Raw genomic sequence first — 22,871 nt, forward strand, 5'->3', positions numbered from 1 at the left:
AATACTGAGCCTCCATTCTGTGGTATCTATGGTAGACCAAATATTTCCTTGGTATTATGCATTTATAAATGTGATTAAATAATGATTTTTTTTCTCCACTTGAAACATATTAGTATCCTCAATTTTGAATATGGCAGCTATGGTGGGACTTAGTGTTAATGCACATATATGATGAAACATGGTGACTTGTACAAAGGAGAGAAAAATTAACGGAATTGTGTGGTTTCGCAGCACTCCTTGAACTTCTGGGAAAGGTTTTAAGGCACAAATGCTTTCAGGACAAACAGGCTTAAGCATTAGATTAGCACATTAACGTGGCTTTGAAACCATCTAACATTGCTATTCAGTTGCATATACCTTGTTTTCCTCACTCAGTCAATAATGGACTACTACAGAAGTGCTTGCACTTATGCAGAAAAGAATCGTGCCAAACACTTATGGCTGGTGATTGTGATTTGCATGGTTTTCTAGTGTATTCAATTGCCTCTAGCTACTTTGTATTGTAGAGGCACCACCTTGTTAAGTTGTTTTAGCTTTTTTCTTTCTCAAAGCATGTCCATCAACATTTTTCATTGCAATAGAAATCATATTGTAGAAAGAATAAACAAGGCATTTCAAGCACATCTACTCTTGCTTTTTTTTATATGTTATGAGCAGTATAGTGAAACTGTAAGCTTTAGTGTTTGTAATGCAATGTGCAGGTACAAGTCCGAGAAAAAAAAAAAAAAAAAAAAAAGGACTCTAGTTCTGTAAACTTTTGGGGGCAGGTGCACACTGAGCTATAAGAAAAGCATGGGGCTTGAAGTGCAGATGAAAAATAGAAAATTCAGTCAAAGGGTTAAGAATATAAAGCCTATCAAGAATTATCACATTTAAATTATTATAAAAATATGTTTATTTTGTGTTCTTTGTTGGCTACATCTGATAGTTCCCAAGAGTATGGTAACTTGCTGAAAGTCAAGCAGGTGCTATAAGTATTTATAGAAATTTAGTAATTTACAGTAATTCTTTACATAGTTTTTCAGGCAGCTATATTGTGTATGAATGGAATAACTCAGTACTTTTACTTTGTAGGTAATGCCTGCAATTTCAAATGAGCATCAGATGACAGAATGACAATTCATCTTGTTTCGAATACTATTGAGCATCAACCTTTGCAACATGGTAACTGGTAAAGGGGCACAAATGTGCGAGCAGGGGAAAAAAATTCACAGCATATCCACGCAGTGAATGATGATGAGCGGGGCGAAGCGTCCATCCGTCCGTGTGTCTGTCCAAGCATGCGTCCGATCGCATTCTAGAATACCGACGAGGCGCGAGTAACACCAACGAGACGCAAGATGCAAGCCAAGGAAGCCGAGCGCAAGCGTGTTCAACGCGCCTGCCGCTCTACTTAATCCATGCTTCGCCAACAATCCGCCACGTACGGCGACTATCCAGGAGACTGAAAGAGGCACGCGTTCTCCGCACACCCAGGCAAAGCGCGCACAGCAGGAGAGTAGTGGCAGAGTACCACCATCTAAGAAATCATACGAGAAATGGTCATCCATTCCTTTTGCATTCTTTTCTTTCTCGTATCTTCTCTCGGTTACGCGTGACCAGTGGCAAGGTTAGACTAAGAGGAGCTTCGCCCCTCAAAGCGACTTTTTTTATTGCTTTTTGTGTATCTGCCTTTTTTACTTCTGATCAAGAAGTAGGAACTCGTCGAGTGAAAATTTATGCTAGACTTGCGTGACCTTATGTAATATAAAGTCAGATATCCGCAGTGATGGCCTCCAGAAGCTATTTGAACGAGCACTTAACTAATTGAAGTGCTCGTACTGGTGTGCGATTTAACTACCATAGGTTGTACTTCAGCCATGATTCTTGTGTTGCACATTTGAATTTACGATTACTATTTAGCAAGGTATTTTAGGAAACAGCAGGTGCCTTTGGTCTGACTGTTCACTGAAAAAAGAAGCGTGTTCTCTGCATAGTGAGCCATACTAATGTATACTGCTGGAACTGGCCTAAGGAATATACAGTCCTAATGAGTTATGATAATGAATTGTTTTTATGAATTTAATAAAGTTGTGATTCCACTAGAATTATTTAGTTAAATTAAGACATTCGTTAAATCGATAAAATGTATTTTTCAGTACTTCAAAGTCTAAAATTGTAATGTGACAAAAAAAAAATTGGCAGATCCCAAGTACAGTGGGAATAGATGATATGCGAAGCACAAATGAGGAAGGTTGATATGTCAATTTAAAATTAGCACATTATGAGATGGACGTAATTTATGCCATAAATGACTTCCATGTCATGATTATCATGTTTGGACGTGTCATTTACCTTCGTCATCTATTATCGTCACGTGATACCAAGTTTGGTACATGTGGAGCTAGCAAGATGGCCTCAGGTACGCTGTGAGCATAACATGTAGGCACATTTTACATGACACACATACCGAGATTATCATGTTTGGACGTGTCGTTTACCTTCGTCGTCCATTCACGTCATATAATACCAAATTTGGTATATGTAAAGCTAGCGAAACAGCCACGAGCGCATCATAGCGTGTCATGTTTTATATGACACACATGTCATAATTATCATGTTCAGATGTGTCATTTACTTTCGTTGTCTAATCACGTCACGTAAAAATTAATTTGGTATATGTGGAGCTAGCAAAAAGGCCGCAAGCATGCTATAAGTGTAGCATATAGTAATGTTTTACATGACATGCATGTCATGATTATCATGTTTGGACGTGTCATGTACCTTCATCGTCTGTTTGCATCACATAACGCCATATTTGGTATATGTAAAGCTAGCGAAACGGCCACGAGCGCGTCATGAGCGTGTCATGTAGTGAAATTCTTACATGGCACGCATATCATGATTATCATGTTTGCACCAGTCATATATCTTTGTCATCCATTCACGTCCCTTAGTACCAAATTTAGTATACTGATTGATTGATATGTGTGATTTAACGCCCCAAAACCACCATATGATTATGAGAGATGCTGTAGTGCAGAGCTCCGGAAATTTCAACCTCCTGGCATTCTTTAACATGCACCTAAATCTGAGCACATGGGCCTACAACATTTTCGCCTCCATCGAATATACAGCCGCCGCAGCCAGGATTCGATACCACGACCTGCGGGTCAGCAGCCGAGTACCTTAGCCACTAGAGCACCGCGGCGAGGAAATTTGCTATATGTGAAGCCAGCGAAACGACCGCAAGTGCACGATGTGCGTGGCATGTAGTCATGACTTAAACGGCATGAATGTCATGATTTCCACATTAGGGTCTGTCACTTATGTTTGGCATGCTTATACCATACCACTTTTGCGATATGTCATGTGAATGAAACAACCGCAAGAGCAGAGAAACCATGAAATGTAAATCAGACATTCATGACATGTCATGATTTTCATGTTATGACTGGTCACTTGTGCTCGTCATACTGTCATGTTATGCCATACCAATTTTGGTATTGATACCAGTATTAAAACGGCCAGGAGAGCTAAAAGCCATAGGCGGCTAGGTATATAGATAGATATGCTCAAAGTCCTCAAAGTTTGCTAAGAAATGCTTTGTATTTAAAAGCTACTCCTGCACTTCATTTGCCACTAATGCCAATATCCAGCCAATATAGACAAGATAGACGATGATGTGAAGCTATGACAAGTTGCTGATCTGCAGAGATGGAAAGAACAAATGTTGTGGTTGTGTGAGCAGCTAGATGAAGAAAGCTGCAAGGAGATGAATCAGTGCTGTCTGTTGCATAAACCATTAATAACAGAAGCAACCCCTGTGGGAACATTTACTAGAACAAGAAATTGGAACCAATAGGAAATTTCCAGTTGTGTTTTGGGACACCCATTGGAAAATTTCAGTAGGTTTAATAAGTCACCCCATTTCTTTTGAATTGGCCTGACCAACTTAATCAATTGGAAATACAGTCAATATTCAAATCGTTTGACCAATTAGACTAGCCAGAAAACCCAGTTCATCAATCGTTTTCAAAAAGTATTCAGTTCCAATTGGATTTCTCAATTGCATTATAGGTCTAAACTACTTAAGCAATTGATAGTTCAAACATAATCCAAATAGTTTGACCACTTATGTTAATTGGTCAGGCCAATCTATCCAATGGCAAATGCCAGTAGCTCTGAGTTAAGGCTTCAAAAGCTTTGAAATACTTCAATGTAAGAAGCCATGTTGTTGCATTGCATGAACTTAGCATTAGTGAAGACTACCTGTGGACAAATGTAAAATAAGAAATTGCTCCGCATATGTCCGGTTCATGTGACTAAGCATAACCTTGCTCCACAGACCGACAATATCAACCGAGTAAGTTGTACCAGGTCCCCAGAACATTTAGGCAATTTTTATGGCAGACTAGAATGCACAGATGAAATAAATAACACACCTCTTTGACCATGTTAAAGTGCAAAGATGTTTTTATTTCAGGAGTCATGGTTGTAATTGCAAGCATATTTTTATGAACTATTTCTTTCATAGCTTTACTAAATTTTGTGATCTTCAGTAGAAACTTATTGGCATATCATTGAAGTCATATTGAACCCAACGGTTTGAATTCCCATTATAACCATCCCGTATATAGAATACTTAGCCCATACCTATTTATACATTTTACCGAGACTCAATCATTCGATCAATCTGACCCCTGATATATTTCTCTTGACTGGATATGAAATTTAAATAATATAGATCAAGTATGCAATGAGGCCCAGATGGAACTTTCCTACATAGAGCACCAATGAGGACCTATAACAACCTCTAATAGGTCCCACATAACAACTAATTGAATGCCTGATATACAGGCTGCTATAATGATATTCATGCATTCAGATGAGAAAAGCTTTGTTCCAATATGAGTTGACCCCATTTCAAATTGCACTATCACTTGGATAATTCCAACACCATGGCCAAATGGAAAATTTTTACCACTTGTGACCATTCGGAACTATCAAGTTCAATTGGCCTTTCCCATTGAAGTGTAAGATTCCTATCGGTTTTAGCTTATCCAACTAAGGGATAATTGGTATGGCCAGTTGGGCCAACTGACTTTTTTTTTACTGCCTTGGAGAACCAACGCGAGTAGAGTCAATGGGTTAGCATTGCAATTGGACATTTTAGACCATTCATTTCATACTTATTGGATAATGGGTCACATCAACCGGGCCCAATTGAGACAAACTGGAATTCCCAATTGGTGTCAAGAAATGCGTGTGACAATCCTCGGAAATAAGGAAAATGATATATATTTACACTGCCTTCATAATTAATTTTACAGCAAAAGCTGTTCCAACATCACAACAACAGGGTCGCATGCGCCGTAGTTGCCTGCCGGCCACTATCTAAGGCTAGTTTGCTACAGTTAATTAAGGCTAGTTTGCAAGAGCCACTCTGTTGCAAACTAGCCTTAACCAGGCTTGATGTCTAGAAAGCAATCGTGTTAATATGAGTAATAAAGTGTTTTAGAACAGCAAAGGAACAACCAGGTGTCGCAAAATGCGAATTGTGTTACGAGTGAGTTGTCTGCTCCAATCAATTGCAAAAGCTTCAGGCATAATTCATCATTGTCAGCCACAGCATAAAACAATTGCACAAAATTATTTGGAAGTATGTAGGGGGTGGCACGCTTCTCTGAAGAATTACGAAGGATGGCATAGAGATGCCTGGCCTAGGGTGCCTCGATGTGCGCGCCCTTGCTCAGCAGAGGAGCGAGCATCGAGGCACTCTAGCCTGGCCAATCTCCCACAATGAGTATGAGCAAGAGAACGTGGATAAGAACAAGAATGCCTGCCTACTACACAAATTTTATGGCGTAGTGGGTACCCTGCAAATAGGCTTGCAGCAGCTACCCAAAGTGTGTTTAAAAAACACTCTGAAAGGCCATTCTTCTAGCTTTCGCTGTGACAGTGCTGCACATTCCACACAGGCCTGGCTTTTTTTTTTTTTTCGAAGTGGCAAGAATCCTAAGCCGAGTATAGTCATCATTTACCTAGTAATTAAAAATTGTTAACTCTTTAAGACAGGCAGTTGGGTCATACGAGAAAATTGCAGCCCTTCCTGCACAGAGCCCAGTGCTGCTTTGAGATATCGGAAAGCAGCCACTGGCAGTTGTTAATGAATGAAATCTGATCAATTTCGTCAGCAAAACCGAAACTCGGAAGAGCGTAACTGCCATACTCTTCCAAGATATCCAGAATGAGCAAGCACCATACAAAGAGGAGCTTCAGTGTCAGTTTTGCCAGTGAACTTGGACGAATTTTATTGCTCCATGGTAGGTATCAAAGGTAGATTTTTAAAAATCTCAATGCAGCAATGGCCTGTTCAACCTTCGTCACTGTTTAAAAAGTTATTTTATTGAATTGTTGCCGCAATAGATGTGTCTAGTCAACTTAAAATGTTCCCTGCCACATAAAAAGGAATTATGAAAGCAGTGAGTGACTATTTTCAAATAGATTACTTTAAGCACCCTAATATACACGTAAAATTAAAAAAATTCAGGGTAGGTTTGAACCCCTCTGGCCCCTTGGGCTTCCTGTCTATGCCAGTGCTTTGCGCGCATTACGTACAAGTTTGAACACACGGGGGTGGGCAGCCCCCCCCCCCCCCCCCTGTCTTTCCTCACCTTTCAAAAGTCTGCCCCATACTTAATCAGTTGGACCTATCCCATTGTTGTTTAAAGAAAAAGGTATGGCCATGCACATTTTTAAAAAGTAATAATGGCAGCCAGATACCACCAATGTTGTATTCTAAGTACTGTTTACTTTCTATCTTTTTCACTTTAGGAAAGCCAGGGTCCAAAGACAGACCATTGTGATGAGAAGCATGTCAATGCTTTATTCTTTTTTCTTCCTTTGTTGAGCATGCTCTCCTTCCGAGTTTACAACGTAAGGAGGGGTGCAGGCGCTGCGATAAATAATTGCCTTCCTGATTGAGGAACCCAGCACATGCCCATCAACTTGACAGTAAATAGCCAAGGCCGTACAGTTTATCAGTACTTAACAGCTTCTTCAAATGGGACACTGCCAGTGAGAAAGTGCCAATTGAGGTATAGAGAAAGGTTAGTACAGAATCAAACTTGCTACTGTGCTTGGCATTTCCAGTTATTGCGATTCTAACATTTACAGAATCTTTATGAATTGTGAGTAAGAGCTAGCTACTATTGTCTGAAAAGAAGTGCAAGAGCAGCAAGCCGAGAAAACTAACTTTCAGCTATTTTCTAGAGCACTGCACAAACATCTGAACGAATACACTCTACCCTCACTGCATATAATTAAGTTAAAGTGGGAGTCAATGTTACAACAATGTTGTGCGCAACTTTAACATGTACAACCGAGTTTGACCGGACAGTGCCATCCATCGAAATCACTGCCTGCAGAACTGCCTACATGATCATTTATGCTACAAAGTTTTATTACAATAGAAGAACCTGAAGTATATGCAACAGCAATTGTGATGGCTGCCCCGTTTCATTGCGATGCTTCCATATGGTTAATTTATGTTGCGACATGGCGATGCGATTGTAGAGACGGCCTTCACACTGCAGCGCTAATGAAACCTGTCGCGTTACTGTGGGAAAAGGCATACAACATGGCACACAGCTGAGCCACATTCACGCAGTTGAACTAGGCTGATCTGCTGCTCTTGCATGGCTCTGCTGTGTGAATGAGGTAGCCAAACACAGACTGGCTCACAGCCTCCAAAATAATACTGGTACTAATGAAATATCAGGCATGCCCAGCTACACCAGTCATTGTGACACGCGCATCATAGGCATTGGCAGGATATTCTCTACCCATGCTACATCACGGTGTGAGAAGGGGATGTGGCCGGTGGACGGAGAGCAGGTGCACCTTTGCACCCCTCTGCAGGACAGCCAAGTGCTGCATTGAGATGCCCCGAAATTCATAAAACCGTTAGCCATGCACTGCATAAACCGGTGCCCCCCCGCCCCTCCCCGAGATTGCGTGTCTACTACATCTAGCTGTGCAGTTTGCCTATTGGGGAGCGAAAACTGCAATGATGGTACAACAGTGAACTGCTGCTCTTGTGTGCCTAGGGCACTGCCAAAGAGAATTTTGCTTACTTTAATATGACAAGATCACAGTGCACCAGTATGTGACCACACAATTTCAAGCTAGCACAGCCAGTTACCCATGAAATGTTATGTGAGACGTTAAACCCCACAAATCATCAATCAATCATGAAATGTTATGTTCTCAATTGCACAAATCAATAATTTTTGGCGCACCACTGCTGTTGCTAGTGGTGGATTGATTTCTAAAAAAAGAAACATTTGTTAGAAACCAATCATGAAAATAGAACCAATCATGAAAACAAAGCAGATACTAAAATAATAGTGTGCACTGTGTGAATGTGTACCCATGGAATTGGCATGCTAAAGGTATTTTGACTCTTGCACGACTACTCGGCACCACATCCACAAGTCAAAATGTATTTATTTGCTTTGGCTTGGACAGTATCCCACATATGCATCAGAAAAAAAAAGGACTACTCAAAATACAGCGAGGATCACTTTATTTGTGCAATGAAAAACTGCAAGAAAAAACTATCGCTACATTTTCTCTTCTTGGTACTTGTAGTACAAGTCCTTGCAGTCTTCTTCACTGATACACTCCCAGCCAGTTTCTTTCACACGGAACACTGCACAAAAATACAGCAGAATTAGTGATATCGCTAGCGCTTACTGGTTGACTTGGTTTGGACATGGAACTTTGTTTCAGCTCATGTTGCAAAAAGCATTTCAACCGAACCTGAATAAGAACTTTGACAGATACTGACACAGAACCCAAACAGGTGTTCTCAGAATGTGCCCGACCTAAACAGAAAAATGCCAGCTTTTGTTCTAGAACAAGCCGCTCAAAATATAGTTGAGAAGAGTTGTTACAGTATACAAGAAAAGTCTAAATCAAATGGTTGAGACTCGTCAAAGTGGTTCTGGTGTATTTATCTTGATGAAAATTTATAGTCTCTTATTAAAAACCCACTCTTAAGTAGTATGACACACCTTTATGCAGCCTATCTATTTTCCTTCTTGATGTATACAAACCAATTTGTTATTTGAGCAATCTCAACATGTTTGTATTCCTTCAAAATGATGCATAATGCCGTAGCCCTTAACACATTGAGAACTGCAGTCCAGACTAGAAGCATGTATCCTTCATTTGTATGAGGTCATGCTATTAATCCTGCCTTATTCCATATGGTATGCATGTATCAAATTATGTAAAGAGTTTGTTTCTTGATAGACACATGAAACTTTCCCACCAAGAAACTTTTCTGATAGACACTATGAAATGCAACAGTGAGGCAATGAAGGTCATAATAGCAGGGGTTTGCTGTAGTTTAACATCCCGAAACCACGATGAAACCGAGTGAAGAAAACATGTGTACATGCGATCTTGTACACGTTCCAAATTTGGACGGAAGCATTCCATTCCATCGAGTTGCATGTGATTGGCCCATTTTAGCCGTGACAAATGCCTCAACATTACATGTCGCGTGAGCCAAGGTGTCATGTGTCTCTTTTCATCCTTTTTTTGGACGAAGGTAAAGGAACATGGTTGGAGAGACCATCCGAAACAAAAAGGATGGATTGAAATGGCTGCGAGGCGGCATGGATTGGATTGAAATGTAAGCGCTTCGCGCCTTTTCCGTATCTGGGCACTTTGAAAACATGGCATTTCCTTTCACTGCCACGGTTTTTCGTCTCACCTGTGTGGCTGCTGCAGCCGAGCAGACACGACGAAGTAGGATACACGATGCATTTGGATGGTTGACTGAAAAAGTGCTCCGACAATGTTTTCGTCTGTCGAAACATTGGGCCTTTTTGATCGTGGCAACGTTGCAACGGTCCTCATGCACTTACGCTGTGGCTCACTCTCTCCTCCACTGTCATAGCCACCCCATCTGTCTATCCGTGTCCATTGTCATATACAGACAGACGGACAATTCAAAGTTTACCAATGAAACCCTTTCAAGCTTCGCCCTACTCATCATTGACTCCGTGGATATGCTGTGAAGTTTTTCTGGGCATGCCCTTTATGGTTAAGCACGCCACTTAGCTGCTGCCACAGCCGCCGCCGGTCGGCAACGGTGAAGCCGTGCCCCAGCTTGATGGCTTTCACCACGAGCTGAGGATGCTCCTTCATGAAGGTGAGCGCTGATCCTTGAAAACGCGGAGGAGCCTCTTTTTTGGCTACTGGTTGAGGTGCCCTTCGCCATAATTTTGTTCGACTGAGCTAACGGCTTCGAAAGTCGCACCCTTTGAATGTTAACAGTGGCGGGAGAAGTGAGTTGAGTAATTGCTTGAAAAAAGGTTGTACTTCGTGCTACCACTAAATGTGCCGCTAAATTGTGGCGCCACCTAGCGTAATTTTGAAACAATAACGAAAAAAATATGTTTCAATTGTGCCACATTCTATATTAAATGTTTTAAAATTAGCACCAACACATTTCTCAACATGTTAAAAACACTTCTAAACTTGCTATACTGTCCCCAAGCCGACATAAAAATTGTGATGCAGGCATTCATTTCCCTCATTTCCTGTTCGCTTCCCCTTGTCATCGCTGCCGATGCGGACCGCCCGCTTTTTGACGTAACGAATGGAACGCCTCCGCCCGAATTTGGAATGTTTACAAGATCACAACACTTAAGCAGGTCGATCTCTAATAGAACACACACGCGAGTTCCTCTTCATCCTTTCTACTGTCCTACAGAGCACACGAATAATTGTATCAGCGTCTAGCCACTAGCATGTGACATTTGTCTCCGTCCGAAAAAGGCATCGTCCTGATTTGCAACTTAGGCGCTCTACCTAACATATGGATTGGTCGCTCCCACACGGTAACTGGGAAACTGGATAAATACGATTTAAGCTGCATAACGTGCACAGCTTCAGGTGAATGCTTTCGAAGCTTAGAACTACAATCACTGTAGAGAACAACCTCGTAGTTCGCGTTATTCAGGCATCGGGTGACTCGGCATGGGCCAAAGTACCGCCTCAGCAGTTTTTAAGACAGTTGACGTCGACGTATTGGAATCCAGACCCGTACCCTGTCGCCTGGTATGTCGCTAATCAACTTGTGTCATGGGTCGTATCATTGTGCATCATGATGTTGTTGGTGACAGATGTGCACATGCGTGAGCTGCCTGGCTTCCTTGGCACGCTGGGGGAATTCTTCAGCACCTATATAGTTGTTGTCACACTCATGAGGCAACATGGTATTCAACATTGTCATGATTTCACGACCATGAACCAAACTGAACAGTGTCATTCCAGTGGTTTCTTGCAGAGCAGTATTGTAAGCAAAGGACACATAAGGCAATATCTGACCCCAGTTTTTATGTTCCGTGTCGACGTACATGCAAAGCATGTCTGTGAGGGTTTTATTGAGGTGCTCCGCAAGTCCGTTTGTCTGCAGATGGTATGCAGTAGTTCTCCAGTGAGCTGTGCCGCCGAGTCTTAGAACCGACTCCAAAAGTTCTGTGGTGAAGGCAGTTCCTCTGTGATCAATGTTTTCTATAAAGAATTCAGTGGCTTCTGCTGCTGTGCTGCACTGAATAGCTTTTAGTCTCTATACAAACGAGAGACGTAATCTGTTCCCTGTGGTAGAAGTTGGGAATGGCTTTGCTGGTGCTTCGACTAGATGCAAAAGACTTGCTGGCTTGCTGGGGGGCACTTTGCATTTTTGGCAGTTGATGAAGACTGTTATTATGTTTATTATGTTATGTTATGTTGATGAAGACGGTTATTATGTTCATGTTTACATTATGTTTAAAGGGACATTATAGGTATCTATTAAGTCAACATTGATTGTTGAAATAGTGGTCCAGAAACCATGTAGCATTACTTTTGTGCCAAAGAAGTGCTTATTTTGAAATAAAATCACGTTTTAGTGGTCCACATTGGGTTAGCGCACTTCAAATTACCCGCCTCAAGCAAAACATCTCACGCCACTATAGCTATGCACAACGTCGCCCGGCTTTACTGCACGGCCGCCGACACTAGTAACAGCAGAACAAAAGCAGCGGGAGCCACAGCATCAACAATGACCATTGAACAATTTCCTGCCATTGGCTCCGAGATGGCAGACATGCTTGTTTAAACTGAGCCCCGCTAGATGGCACGACCTGTTCAGTTTAAGCAGGCGAAAATTGAACTTTTGAACCAGTCGTGCCATTCCCCATAATAACGTCCGGTACTTCTTTTTTCCATGAATTGAACAGAAATGAACAAGCAGCATTTATTAAGTCTCTTGATGCACGGAAGGTTCTTTATTTAGTGCAGCCAGTTCGATTATTTGTGATTAATTGTAGGCTGTAACTCTGATGTCATCGGGATCAGTTGGAGAATGTCCTACTGTGGTGCATGTATTCTCGTGTATTTACCTTAATTTCTCGGTAAGTAGGGCATGCTGTTGATAATATTGTCTTTTTAGACAATGTCATACATTGAGCTTTCACACTCAAGTAAATTGTTATTTGACTTTAGTGCCAGCAGCAGGTAGCTTCGGCCAGTAGTACTCGCATCGCAATCGGCACAATGTTCGGGTGTAGCCTAGACGACCAGACGTGGCTTCATCATAGCATACCTCCACAACTTCTTTTCGAAGTGATACAGGCACAATGAGCAAGTACATGCTGCCACTTGGAGAGAAGTTTTTCTTGTAGAGAACATCATTCTGAAGGTAAAAAGATGGCAGTCCTCTAGCAAATAGCCGCGGGATGTCTTTACGTCACCTTTCTAAGTAATCAATGAGTGGTAACAACTCAGTGTCACCGTGCTGCTCCTGTGCAATAGTGGCCGTGTTGACAACTCTAAATAATGCAGCGTCGCTGTTCTCGTCATCAGGACTTGACTGGTGACCGTGAGAAACAGTCGACGTCGGTATGCCCCTTTTCAGATTCATAGATGGTGTTCATGTTGAACTCTTGAAGCGGAAGACTCCAGCGTGCCATACGGCAACGCGGGTCTCTCAGGTTATTGAGCCCACACAGAGTCAGCTTCGTTGACAACCTTGAATAGAATGCGCAAGCGAGTTATTTTTCTTCGTCCTTTCTACTGTCCTACAGAGCACATGCATAATTGTGCCTGAGGATATCTTTAGTGAAAAGTGTACAGCTGAGGACATTCCTAGAGATGAATGCCATATGAAAACTTGTGAGCTAAGTTATTCTGCATTCCTGCAGTGGTGGCATGTTGGTATGATTGTGCCAAAACAGTTTTTGATTTCACAAAAAGAGGTTCTTGGTTGTGTTGCATTTAAAATAGAATAAATCGGCCATCAATAACTTGCTTTTTTTGTGACTGAGGAAAAAAATGCACTCAAGAACATACTGCCGTTGTTCCAAACAAAAATAATCAAATAGGCTTTCCAGAGCCTGCTGTGTAGACGAAAACAAATACAGTCGATCCCGGATATCTCAAACTCAGATACATCTAATTATTGGCTATATCAAACAGTTGAGAAATCCCATTGAATTTCCTATGCAAAAGTATGGGACCGTGGCACCCGTATATCGAACATCCGCTACGTCGAACGCTGCGCTGCACAGAAGCCCAGAAAGTACATTTTTTCCAGACAAATAATTATAATTTTTCGTATGCACTCTTGTCAAATTCGATCTCTCTTCGCAAGTAGGCGATGAAAAAGCGGTGTTATTCTATCACATTGATCGGGTCTGCTGTGCAGTCCTTGCAAGTGCACTGGTAAGTTTGATGCGCAATATGCCGGTCTTAGTGCAGGGGCGTGGTGTTTTTTGAAAAGACAGATTGCCGAGGGCACCAAAATGAGAATGCGAAATGACTAGGTGACCTCGTTGCATGTTCGCATTCTCTTTCTTGTTTGTTAGCGCACAATGGCATGCGAGTCTGAAAAGCATGGCCTTTGAGCTGTCTAAGCTTGTGAAGAATTTTTAGTGTTTCCGGTTTTCAAACACACGTCTCAGAGGCTACACTTTTTCTAGCTTTTCGCATCAAAGTAGCTTAAAGCAGCGGCAGCCAGCTACAAAGCCACAAGTAACATCGATATCACCAACATGTCAACAGTGGGAACTCGGCGTTGTCTTTTGTGCCTTGTGTTCTCCTCACCTTGTTCGTGATAAATCCTCATTCGGGAGTTAAACAGAATGTTGACCCACACGTAGCGATAAAAATTATGACTGGTGGTCGATAAAAATTATGACTGGTGCTCGGAGCGACGTCAAATAAAGCACTATCGTAAACTTTCCTTGAGGCCAGTACCGACTTCAGGTGCGTCATGACCGCTGGCAACGGTGTATGATGACTCAGTGAATTTTGCAACTTATCAGCATTTCCGGGCACCATCTCAGACAGTGTGCAACTTCATCGGAGCAGATGACGACGTAGCTGTTTCTGACTGCATCAATGCCGAGATCATGGCTGCCGTTACCGCGGAAGTGTACCCGTGCGGTTATCAATATGCCAACACCTTCGCTGCCACCGCTAAACAACCTTTTGCCATGCTTCAACGCTTGTATCAGCGTTCTGCATCAATCAATGCTGTTCTGGCTGAAGAAGCTGAATTTGTTTACTCGAAACGCTTCAATGATATTGAGGATGATTAGAACTTGACGGCGCACTAGGAACAAGACAAGTTTACGAACTATTTTCATGCGAAATAAAGTGTGGTAACTTGCAGTTCACACCTTGTTCTTCATTACACTGTGAGCAAATCGTAATGTTAGCCTCCTCTAAACGATTTCACAGGCCTTAAAACACATATACTGTATTTCAAATTATTCATACATTGAACTAGTTCACGATCCCCTTCAAGTTTGATATATCTGGGATCGACTGTATGCCAATCATTTATTTTATTTCTTCAGGATGGCACAATTTCAACCTTTGATGGAGTGACGATCCACACTGAAAACCTTTGATGGTGTGAATATCTACACTGAAAACCGCACAGAAGTGCTTCAAAAGATTTGTTTCACCCAGCTAAGTGTCAAAAACTATATTGAAAATCGCGAAGAAACAGCGATTTTCAAGAAATTATAGTTTCGCGATGGCGTGGCCGGGAGCAGACTTCTTGGCTCTTTGGAAAGAGCATTTCTCCGTCTTAAATTTCCCGCTTCAGATGGCTCCTCTATTCAGAAAGAACCGCGCAAAAAGCAAATACTTTAGGAATATTACGAGGCCGCTGATTGCCCGCGTCCACTTGCCCCAGCACGCCTCACCACTGGCTCGATGCTCACTCCGGGAGATCGTCATCTGCTGCTTACGCATCGCGAGGACACTGCTGTCGAAAATCGCTATTTCGTGACGTGTGTACGGCTCGATGATCACTTAGGATATGATTACGTTTTAGTTAGGAACTGTAAGCGGATGCTCGGTCAGATTACTATGGTGCACCGCGCTCGTAGACAGTGCAGCACGCCATCAGAGTCGCCCCTAGGCCTAACTCAACTAACGGCGTGACAAACCTCGAAATTTGCAAGCAAGAACAACGGGCTAGTGCACTCGTGGAAATTTGCTTCTTCGCCAACTACTAAGCATATCGCGCACTGGCTCTATAGAACCGTGGATCGGCATTTTACGCATCGGTAGCAATCTTCGCAGTCATGCTCGTCAGACCACACTGCTTAAGATTGCTCGGAACAGTGGCTAGCAGTTTCGTGCATCAGCACTCGAAAATGCGATACTAAGCACAATGAGCGCCGATTTTTCGTTATCGTAGCTACACATTTTGCGTGTCATCACCAAATGCCACCACCAAGAGCATCATGCGTCGGCTGCACCGTCCCCACACAGCCCCACACTTCACGGTCATATGGAGTTCTGTCAATAAGCTCTAGCGATGTGATTTAGAAGAGCTTGGATACGTGCTTGGTACCGTCCCAAGCGTCTATGAATGTTCTGAAACAATGAAAGCGTCGAACATTAGTGTTTCCGTGACTGGCCTTATGATGATGTGTTTCACAGGCTAGTGGCAAAAGAACATGTATGAAGCAGGGGGACGAATTTTTATCCGCCCACCTCGCGTCATCAAATAAACCGCTAAAAAATTCCTGTGCCACCAGTGCCCAAGCTATAACTGTTCGTTATTAGGAAAGACGGCATAGGCTGTCATGATGTGAGCCATTTTTTGATGCTATAAACCTCTCTCTATAATAATTGTTGAGTGATTATTTGTTATCAAGAAGAAATACTTCACTAATGACAGCCTGAACACAAGAAAGATGGGTAACTATTTTTGTAAATGGCCTTATTTGATTACAATATTTTCTGTCATGCCTATTTCGCCACTTCTCCATACATAGAACTTGGTCTGAAATCCATACTTGTTCTCTGTAGATCAAAAAGAGGTTATAAAAAAGGGGGGGTCAAACAAAGCCATACTGGGGAGAGGCCACCCAAGAAGTCAAATAACACAAGACAAAGCAAAGATCACAATTTTTAGGCATTTTAGAGACCTAAAGAGGAGGTGAAACCTTAAACGCAGCTTTCTCTCTTTCTTTTGGTATTATGCTCAACTAGTGGAGCAGATACCTCGGCAACCACTTCAGAGATTTTGATTCCCTTTGTTTTGAAATGATTCCCTTTGTTTTGAAGTGTACTTCAGGAGACTGCGTTCTTAATTTTTCATTTTACCTCTTCTCAAAAATTTTGCGAAGGGCTTCTTGTTTGTAGTGCAAGTGTGCTCATTGTAGCGTTACTGGAGAAAACGTAAACTACAGGTTTTAATGTTGCAAAAACATTATTTTGAAAATGCAGCCCTCTTCATCATATATTTGGCCGTATACATAGTTATTACCAACTATATACAGTGAAAGCTCATTAATTCACACCTCATTAATTCGAAATTCGCATAGGAGACCATGTGTAAAACGATTCGTTAATTCGAACAGAAATTGCTGCCTCTACGGATAATTTGAAGCGCGCGCCGCCGAGCGTCATCATCGTCAAACACTAGTGGAAGCTTTTACGGTCGAACGATAGGTGGCACGACCAGTTTTTTCGAGCTTCAAGTGGCCTCCGAGCAAAGGGCGAGCAAAGTATGGCCTCCAAAATCCAGGGAGCAATTTTTTTTTTTCGTAGCCCTCCCGCTATCTCAGCGCCTGGCGCCACTTGTACGCGGGACCTACGGGACGCTGAGAAGTCGGTGGAGTAGTCCTAGCAGTCCTAGGCCGCTCCCGGCAGCGTCACTTTGTTCCTCGAGCACGTTGTTCGTTCACGAATGATTTTGTGCGCGGGCGACAGGAAGGACTTCGGCATTACGCTGCTCACTGCCATGCCAATGTTGGTGCGCGCATGGGAACAGGTGACCGCGACCACAATCGCAAACTGTTTCCGCCACAGTGGATTTGCAGCTGGAAGTGCGCAGGATAGTTGTGACGTCGACGTGGATGGGGCTGAGGAGCTCATGCCAGTGGCATTGCGCGACACTCTTCGGGGCGCACGTTTTGCCGATTATGTTGAACTTGACACCGGTTCATCGGTGTGTGGTGCCCTGACTGATGAGGACATTATCGCTCAAGTAGCCGGTGCGCAGCCTGATGCTGAAGAGCCAGAAGGTGAGGAAGACGAAAATGACGAAGCGCCTGTGCCCCCGTCAGCTTCTGCGGTGATGGAGGCACTTAATGTGGCGCGTCTCTTCTTCAGCTTTGAAGAGGGTGAAAAGGATTCCCTGCGCCGCGTCCGCGCGCTGGAACAGGGAGCCGCAGCTGTGGCATTCAGAGAAAAGAAGCAGATGGTCATCACCGACTTTTTTGGCCAATAAATATTTTTCGTGTCCCCCACCCCCGAAATCCACCCATTTTTGCTCACTTTCATTATTTCGAATTTTGTTTGATTCAAAATTGCTCAGCGTTCCCGTGGAATTCAAATTAACGAGCTTTTACTGTACTTTATTTTATACATCATTCAGGCCCTCCACGAGGTATAATGAAATAATTTCTCTCATCGAGTTTTTGTGGTATTGCCTTGAAATTTCCATGGCGGCACTATGAGGCCATTCTTAGTGTCTGTGCCAATTTTCATCAATATCCAACCAGAAACAAGAAAGTTGGTTCCAAAAGGCACATTCCCCCTTGACATAAAAAAAAAAAAACACATGTTCATGCACAGACCACCATTCAGGGTACTTTGCTTGAGTGTAAACAGTGCTGAGCAATAAAGACACCATAAGAAGTATATGCTCAGTGTTTTTCAGTTTTTTATATGCTATGCAGTATTGTAACATGAGAAGTGTTAAGAAAACCGCCTTGTTTAAATTGCACTTTGACTGTGGAGATCACTTGCATTGCCATCTGCACTTTTACTTGTTGTAGTGGGGAATTCGCAAGGCAATGATGACTAGTGGGACCATCGCTGAGTGCGAAGCGCGAGCGGGTGCATGAGCTGTAGACGCTGGACTGCCCGAGCCTTTGTTTCCGTACCGGCTGTCTGCCTATTACCTGGCGTCGCTAATAAACCCCCTTGCAAAGTGGTGGAGGTGCTGGGTACGCAAACCTGGAACTTCGAAGCCGGAAGCTGCCACTGCATCAGCAATGCCTGATCAGACGACCGAGCAAGGCACCACCCAGCAAAGCACGGCCCAATTTCAACTGGTCATCGTGCCTACCACCCTGCGCCAACGGGATCCCCCTTTTTTCAGCGGCACCGAGGACCAAGATGTGGAAGACTGGTTGCAGCTGTTTGAAAAGGTGAGCGCCGCCAACAAGTGGGACGACCCCTCGAAATTGGAGTATGTCCCATTTTATCTCAAAGACGTCGCCAGCCTGTGGTTCACAAACCACCGTACTGAATTTACCACTTGGGCCGTTGTCAAGACCACCCTTGCAGCTGTGTTTGATCGCCCCGCAGTGCGCAAGCTGTGTGCTGGGCAGCGCCTACGCGGATGTGCACAAAGGCAGGGCGAAAAATTCACTAGCTATATTGAAGATGTAATCGATTTATGCCGGCGCTTTAACCCTGAGTTGACCGAACATGACAAGATCAGGCATATCTTGAAAGGCATAGACGATGATGCCTTTCAAATGTTGCTGGCAAAGGGCCCAAGTACCGTATCTGAACTTGTGACCTTGTGCCAGAGCTTGGAAGAGATTCGCAAGCAACGTGCAGCAGTTCGGAGGTCGACGACAGCAGACGACTCTCTCGCTGCCCTGGCCGTCGTTGGTGACAGCTCCCTGCTGCAGCAGATAAAAGAATATGTACACGAAGAGGTCGCACGACAGCTTTCGTGTCTCTCGTATCTGCCGACCACTGAAGCACCAACGAACCGCCTAACCCCGACAATCAGACAGGCTATTCAGGAGCAGGTCTCCGAGGCGTTGCCATTACTTACGTCTGCCTTTCCACCAACACCTGTTACTGCGCCACTGACTTATGCGGCCGCTGCGGCAATGCCTCCGCCTCATCTGCCAATGTATACGCCACAACATGTGCGACCGTCCACCGCGCCGTTTCCAGCTACACAGCAGCACGCCGGAAATCCTTGGCGCACTGCTGACAACCGGCCTATATGTTACTTTTGCGGAATTCCAGGTCACGTTGCACGTCTATGTCGTCGACGCTTCACAGTTAACGCACCAAGATATCCTGACTATTCGTTTCGGCCTCCATACCACGCGCCTCACGTACCACCTGAAGTTCACGAACGCGATGCGCAAACTGCCTCCGGTACTCGAACATTTGCTTCTCGTTGTTCTACTTCCCGCTCGCCATCACCTTCAACAAGTCGCCCTGTATCTCCTATGCGTCCACGATCCACCTCCATTGAGACGAAAAACTAACTGCCGCAGCTCCGGAGGCACGAGCTGCGTCATCGTCTAATCGTCCTCGCCTGTCTTCCGCCAATCTTATCGATGTAATCGTCGAAGGTGTACGAACACTCGCACTCATCGATACCGGTGCCACGATATCGGTTATTAGTCAAAGACTCTGCCACTCTCTTCGTAAAGTGACGATGCTTTCTCCCGTGGTTTCTCTTAATACTGCGAGCGCCCAACAAATTGAGCCCGTTGCGGCATGTACAGCAAAAGTGGCTATTGGAGACGTGTTGTACACCATTGAATTTCACGTGTTGGCTTCATGTTCCCATGATGTCATCCTAGGATGGGATTTCTTATCACGTCATCACACCGTCGTGGACTGCGCTCGGGCCGAAGTGGAGCTGTTACCGTTTCGTGATGCGCCTTTTGTTGATGCGGCCGTATCTAGTGTGGCTAACCTTGTCGTCGAGATGGACATAGACCTTCCTGCTTTCAGCGCCCAGTTTGTCCCTGCCTGCTGTGCTTCACTTTCTGACGCTACCGTTCTATTCACGCCATCCGACATCTTCGGTAGCCGCCACCACACATCACTGCCATTCGCCGTTCTTGAGCTTAGTCAAGACACTACCGGGATATTTATTTCCAATTCCAACTCGTGCCCCCTCAGTTTGCGCCGCAACGAGACGCTCGGCCACATTCAGCTTATCGATGAAGGTACTATCTTGCCTGCCGATTTCTTCGACACCGAGCCGAATATGGAGCTGAACGCGTTGGTTCCTCACTTTGCCTCGAACAGCGTGTCTACCGATGCATTTCACCATTCTATTGACAGCCATCTCGCCCCGGCTCAACGAGAGCAGCTTGTTACCCTGTTGCATGAATTCAAGCGTTCGTTTGACTTTCCCCAAGCGGTGCTAGGAAGAACGAACACCGTTGTGCACACAATTGACACAGGAAAGAGTACTCCTTTGCGCTAGCGCCCTTATCGTGTGTCACCGGCAGAGCGTCGTGTAATTGCAGAACAAGTAGACGACATGCTACAGCGTGGAGTCATCAAGGCTTCTTGTAGTCCTTGGTCTTCCCCAGTTGTACTCGTCAAAAAAAAAAGGATGGTTCAATCCGGTTCTGCGTAGACTACAGGTGCCTAAACAACATTATGAGAAAAGATGTTTACCCTCTTCCCCGCATAGACGACGCTCTCGATTGTCTCCAAGGTGCAGAATTCTTTTCCTCGCTTGACCTTCGCTCAGGTTATTGGCAGGTCCCAATGGCCGAGTCTGATCGTCCAAAAACGGCGTTTGTAACACCGGATGGCCTCTATGAATTTACCGTAATGCCATTCGGACTCTACAATGCGCCTGCCACATTCGAGCGAATGATGGACAGCATTTTACGCGGTCTCAAATGGAACATATGCTTATGCTATTTTGATGACGTTGTGGTTTTTTCACCCGATTTCACTTCGCATCTCACTCGTCTGCGTAAGATTCTGCAGTGCCTCACGAATGCCAGGCTTCAGCTTAATCTGAAGAAATGTCACTTCGGGGCTAAACAACTCACCATACTTGGTCATGTCGTCTCGAAAGCCGGCATCCTTCCCGACCCTGACAAGCTTCGTGCTGTTGCCGAATTTCCTAAGCAGACTACGGTTAAAGAACTACGGAGCTTTGTGGGCCTGTGCTCCTATTTTCATCGGTTTGTCCGGAACTTTGCCTCCATCATCGCTCCACTCACCAAACTCCTTGCTGGCCCTGCAGATCTTTCGAATTGGACAGCAGCCTGTCACGAATCCTTCGCAACACTGTGTTAACTCCTTACCTCCCCACCCGTACTGCGCCATTACGACCCTACTGCGCCAACCGAAGTACACACGGATGCAAGGGGCGTCGGCCTTGGTGCAGTACTCGCGCAACGCAAACCAGGTTTTACGGAGTATGTGGTCGCCTATGCCAGCCGCGCCCTCACTAAGGCAGAAGCCAACTATTCTATTACGGAAAAAGAGTACCTCTCGATTGTGTGGGTGTTAAACAAGTTTCGCCCCTATTTGTACGGCCAAACTTTTGATGTGGTAACTGACCATCACGCACTTTGTTGGTTAGCCTCACTGAAAGATCCTTCTGGCCGCCTCAGACGTTGGGCACTACGCCTCCAGGAATTCAACATACGCGTCGTCTACCGATCGGGGCGAAAGCACTCTGACGCAGATGCCCTTTCACGATCACCCGTGAAATGTGATAATACGGATATATCAGCCCTTGACCTTCCCCTCTCTGCCGTCAGCGTCACAGACATGCCATCCGAACAGCGGAAGGACCCTTGGATTGCCTTGCTCTTGAATATGCTTTCTGACGCATCAACTTCCGGTTGCCCGCGTGCTCTTCGCCGCCAAGCAACGCATTTCGCCATACGAGATGGCCTGTTATACCGTCGCAACTATCAAGTGGCGGGTCGTAAATGGCTGCTAGTCATACCCAGCCATATGCGGTCTGATATCTGCAAATATTTTCATGCTGAACCGCAACACGCACACGCCGGTGCGCTAAAGACGTATGAGCGGATCCGCCAACATTACTACTGGCGGGGTATGTACACGTTTGTATGCAAACACATTCGCTAATGTTCCCTCTGTCAGCAGTGCAGGACATTTCCTCATTCACCTGGTCAACTGCGGCCTTTACCATGTCCTGCACGCCCATTTTACCGTGTTGGGATTCACCTATACGGCCCGCTACTGTGCTCTGTTGGTGGTAATCGATGGGTGATTGTGGCTGCCGACCATCTCACAAGGTACGCCGAAACGGCAGCGCTACCTTCGGCTGGTGCTCATGACGTTGCAACCTTCATCTTGCATCGGTTTGTTCTTCGTCATGGTGCACCACGGGAGCTCCTTAGTGACAGAGGTCGCATATTTTTGTCCGAAGTTCTGCAGCAGCTCCTACATTCATGCCGTACGGTACACCGCACATCAACAGCCTACCACCCTCAGACGAACGGCCTAATGGAACGTTTCAACAGAACCCTCGGAGACATGCTCGCTATGTATATTGATTCCGACCACTCCAACTGGGACGTTGTTCC

The 22,871-nt window shown here is 44.4% G+C and overlaps 1 protein-coding gene across 1 annotated transcript in view; it reads right to left on the minus strand.

Annotated features, from left to right (window-relative positions):
• Positions 1-8,552: 8,552 nt before the first annotated feature.
• Positions 8,553-22,871, minus strand: part of LOC119177079 (proteasome subunit beta type-5) — a 32,217-nt gene continuing 17,898 nt past the window's right edge. The window contains exon 7 of the mRNA XM_037428462.2: positions 8,553-8,695. Within this exon, the coding sequence (XP_037284359.2) occupies positions 8,607-8,695 (89 nt within the window). The 3' untranslated portion in view covers positions 8,553-8,606. The remainder of the gene's footprint in view (positions 8,696-22,871) is intronic.

This window comes from Rhipicephalus microplus, chromosome X (assembly GCF_043290135.1).
Source record: "Rhipicephalus microplus isolate Deutch F79 chromosome X, USDA_Rmic, whole genome shotgun sequence".
NCBI classification, from domain to species: domain Eukaryota; kingdom Metazoa; phylum Arthropoda; class Arachnida; order Ixodida; family Ixodidae; genus Rhipicephalus; species Rhipicephalus microplus.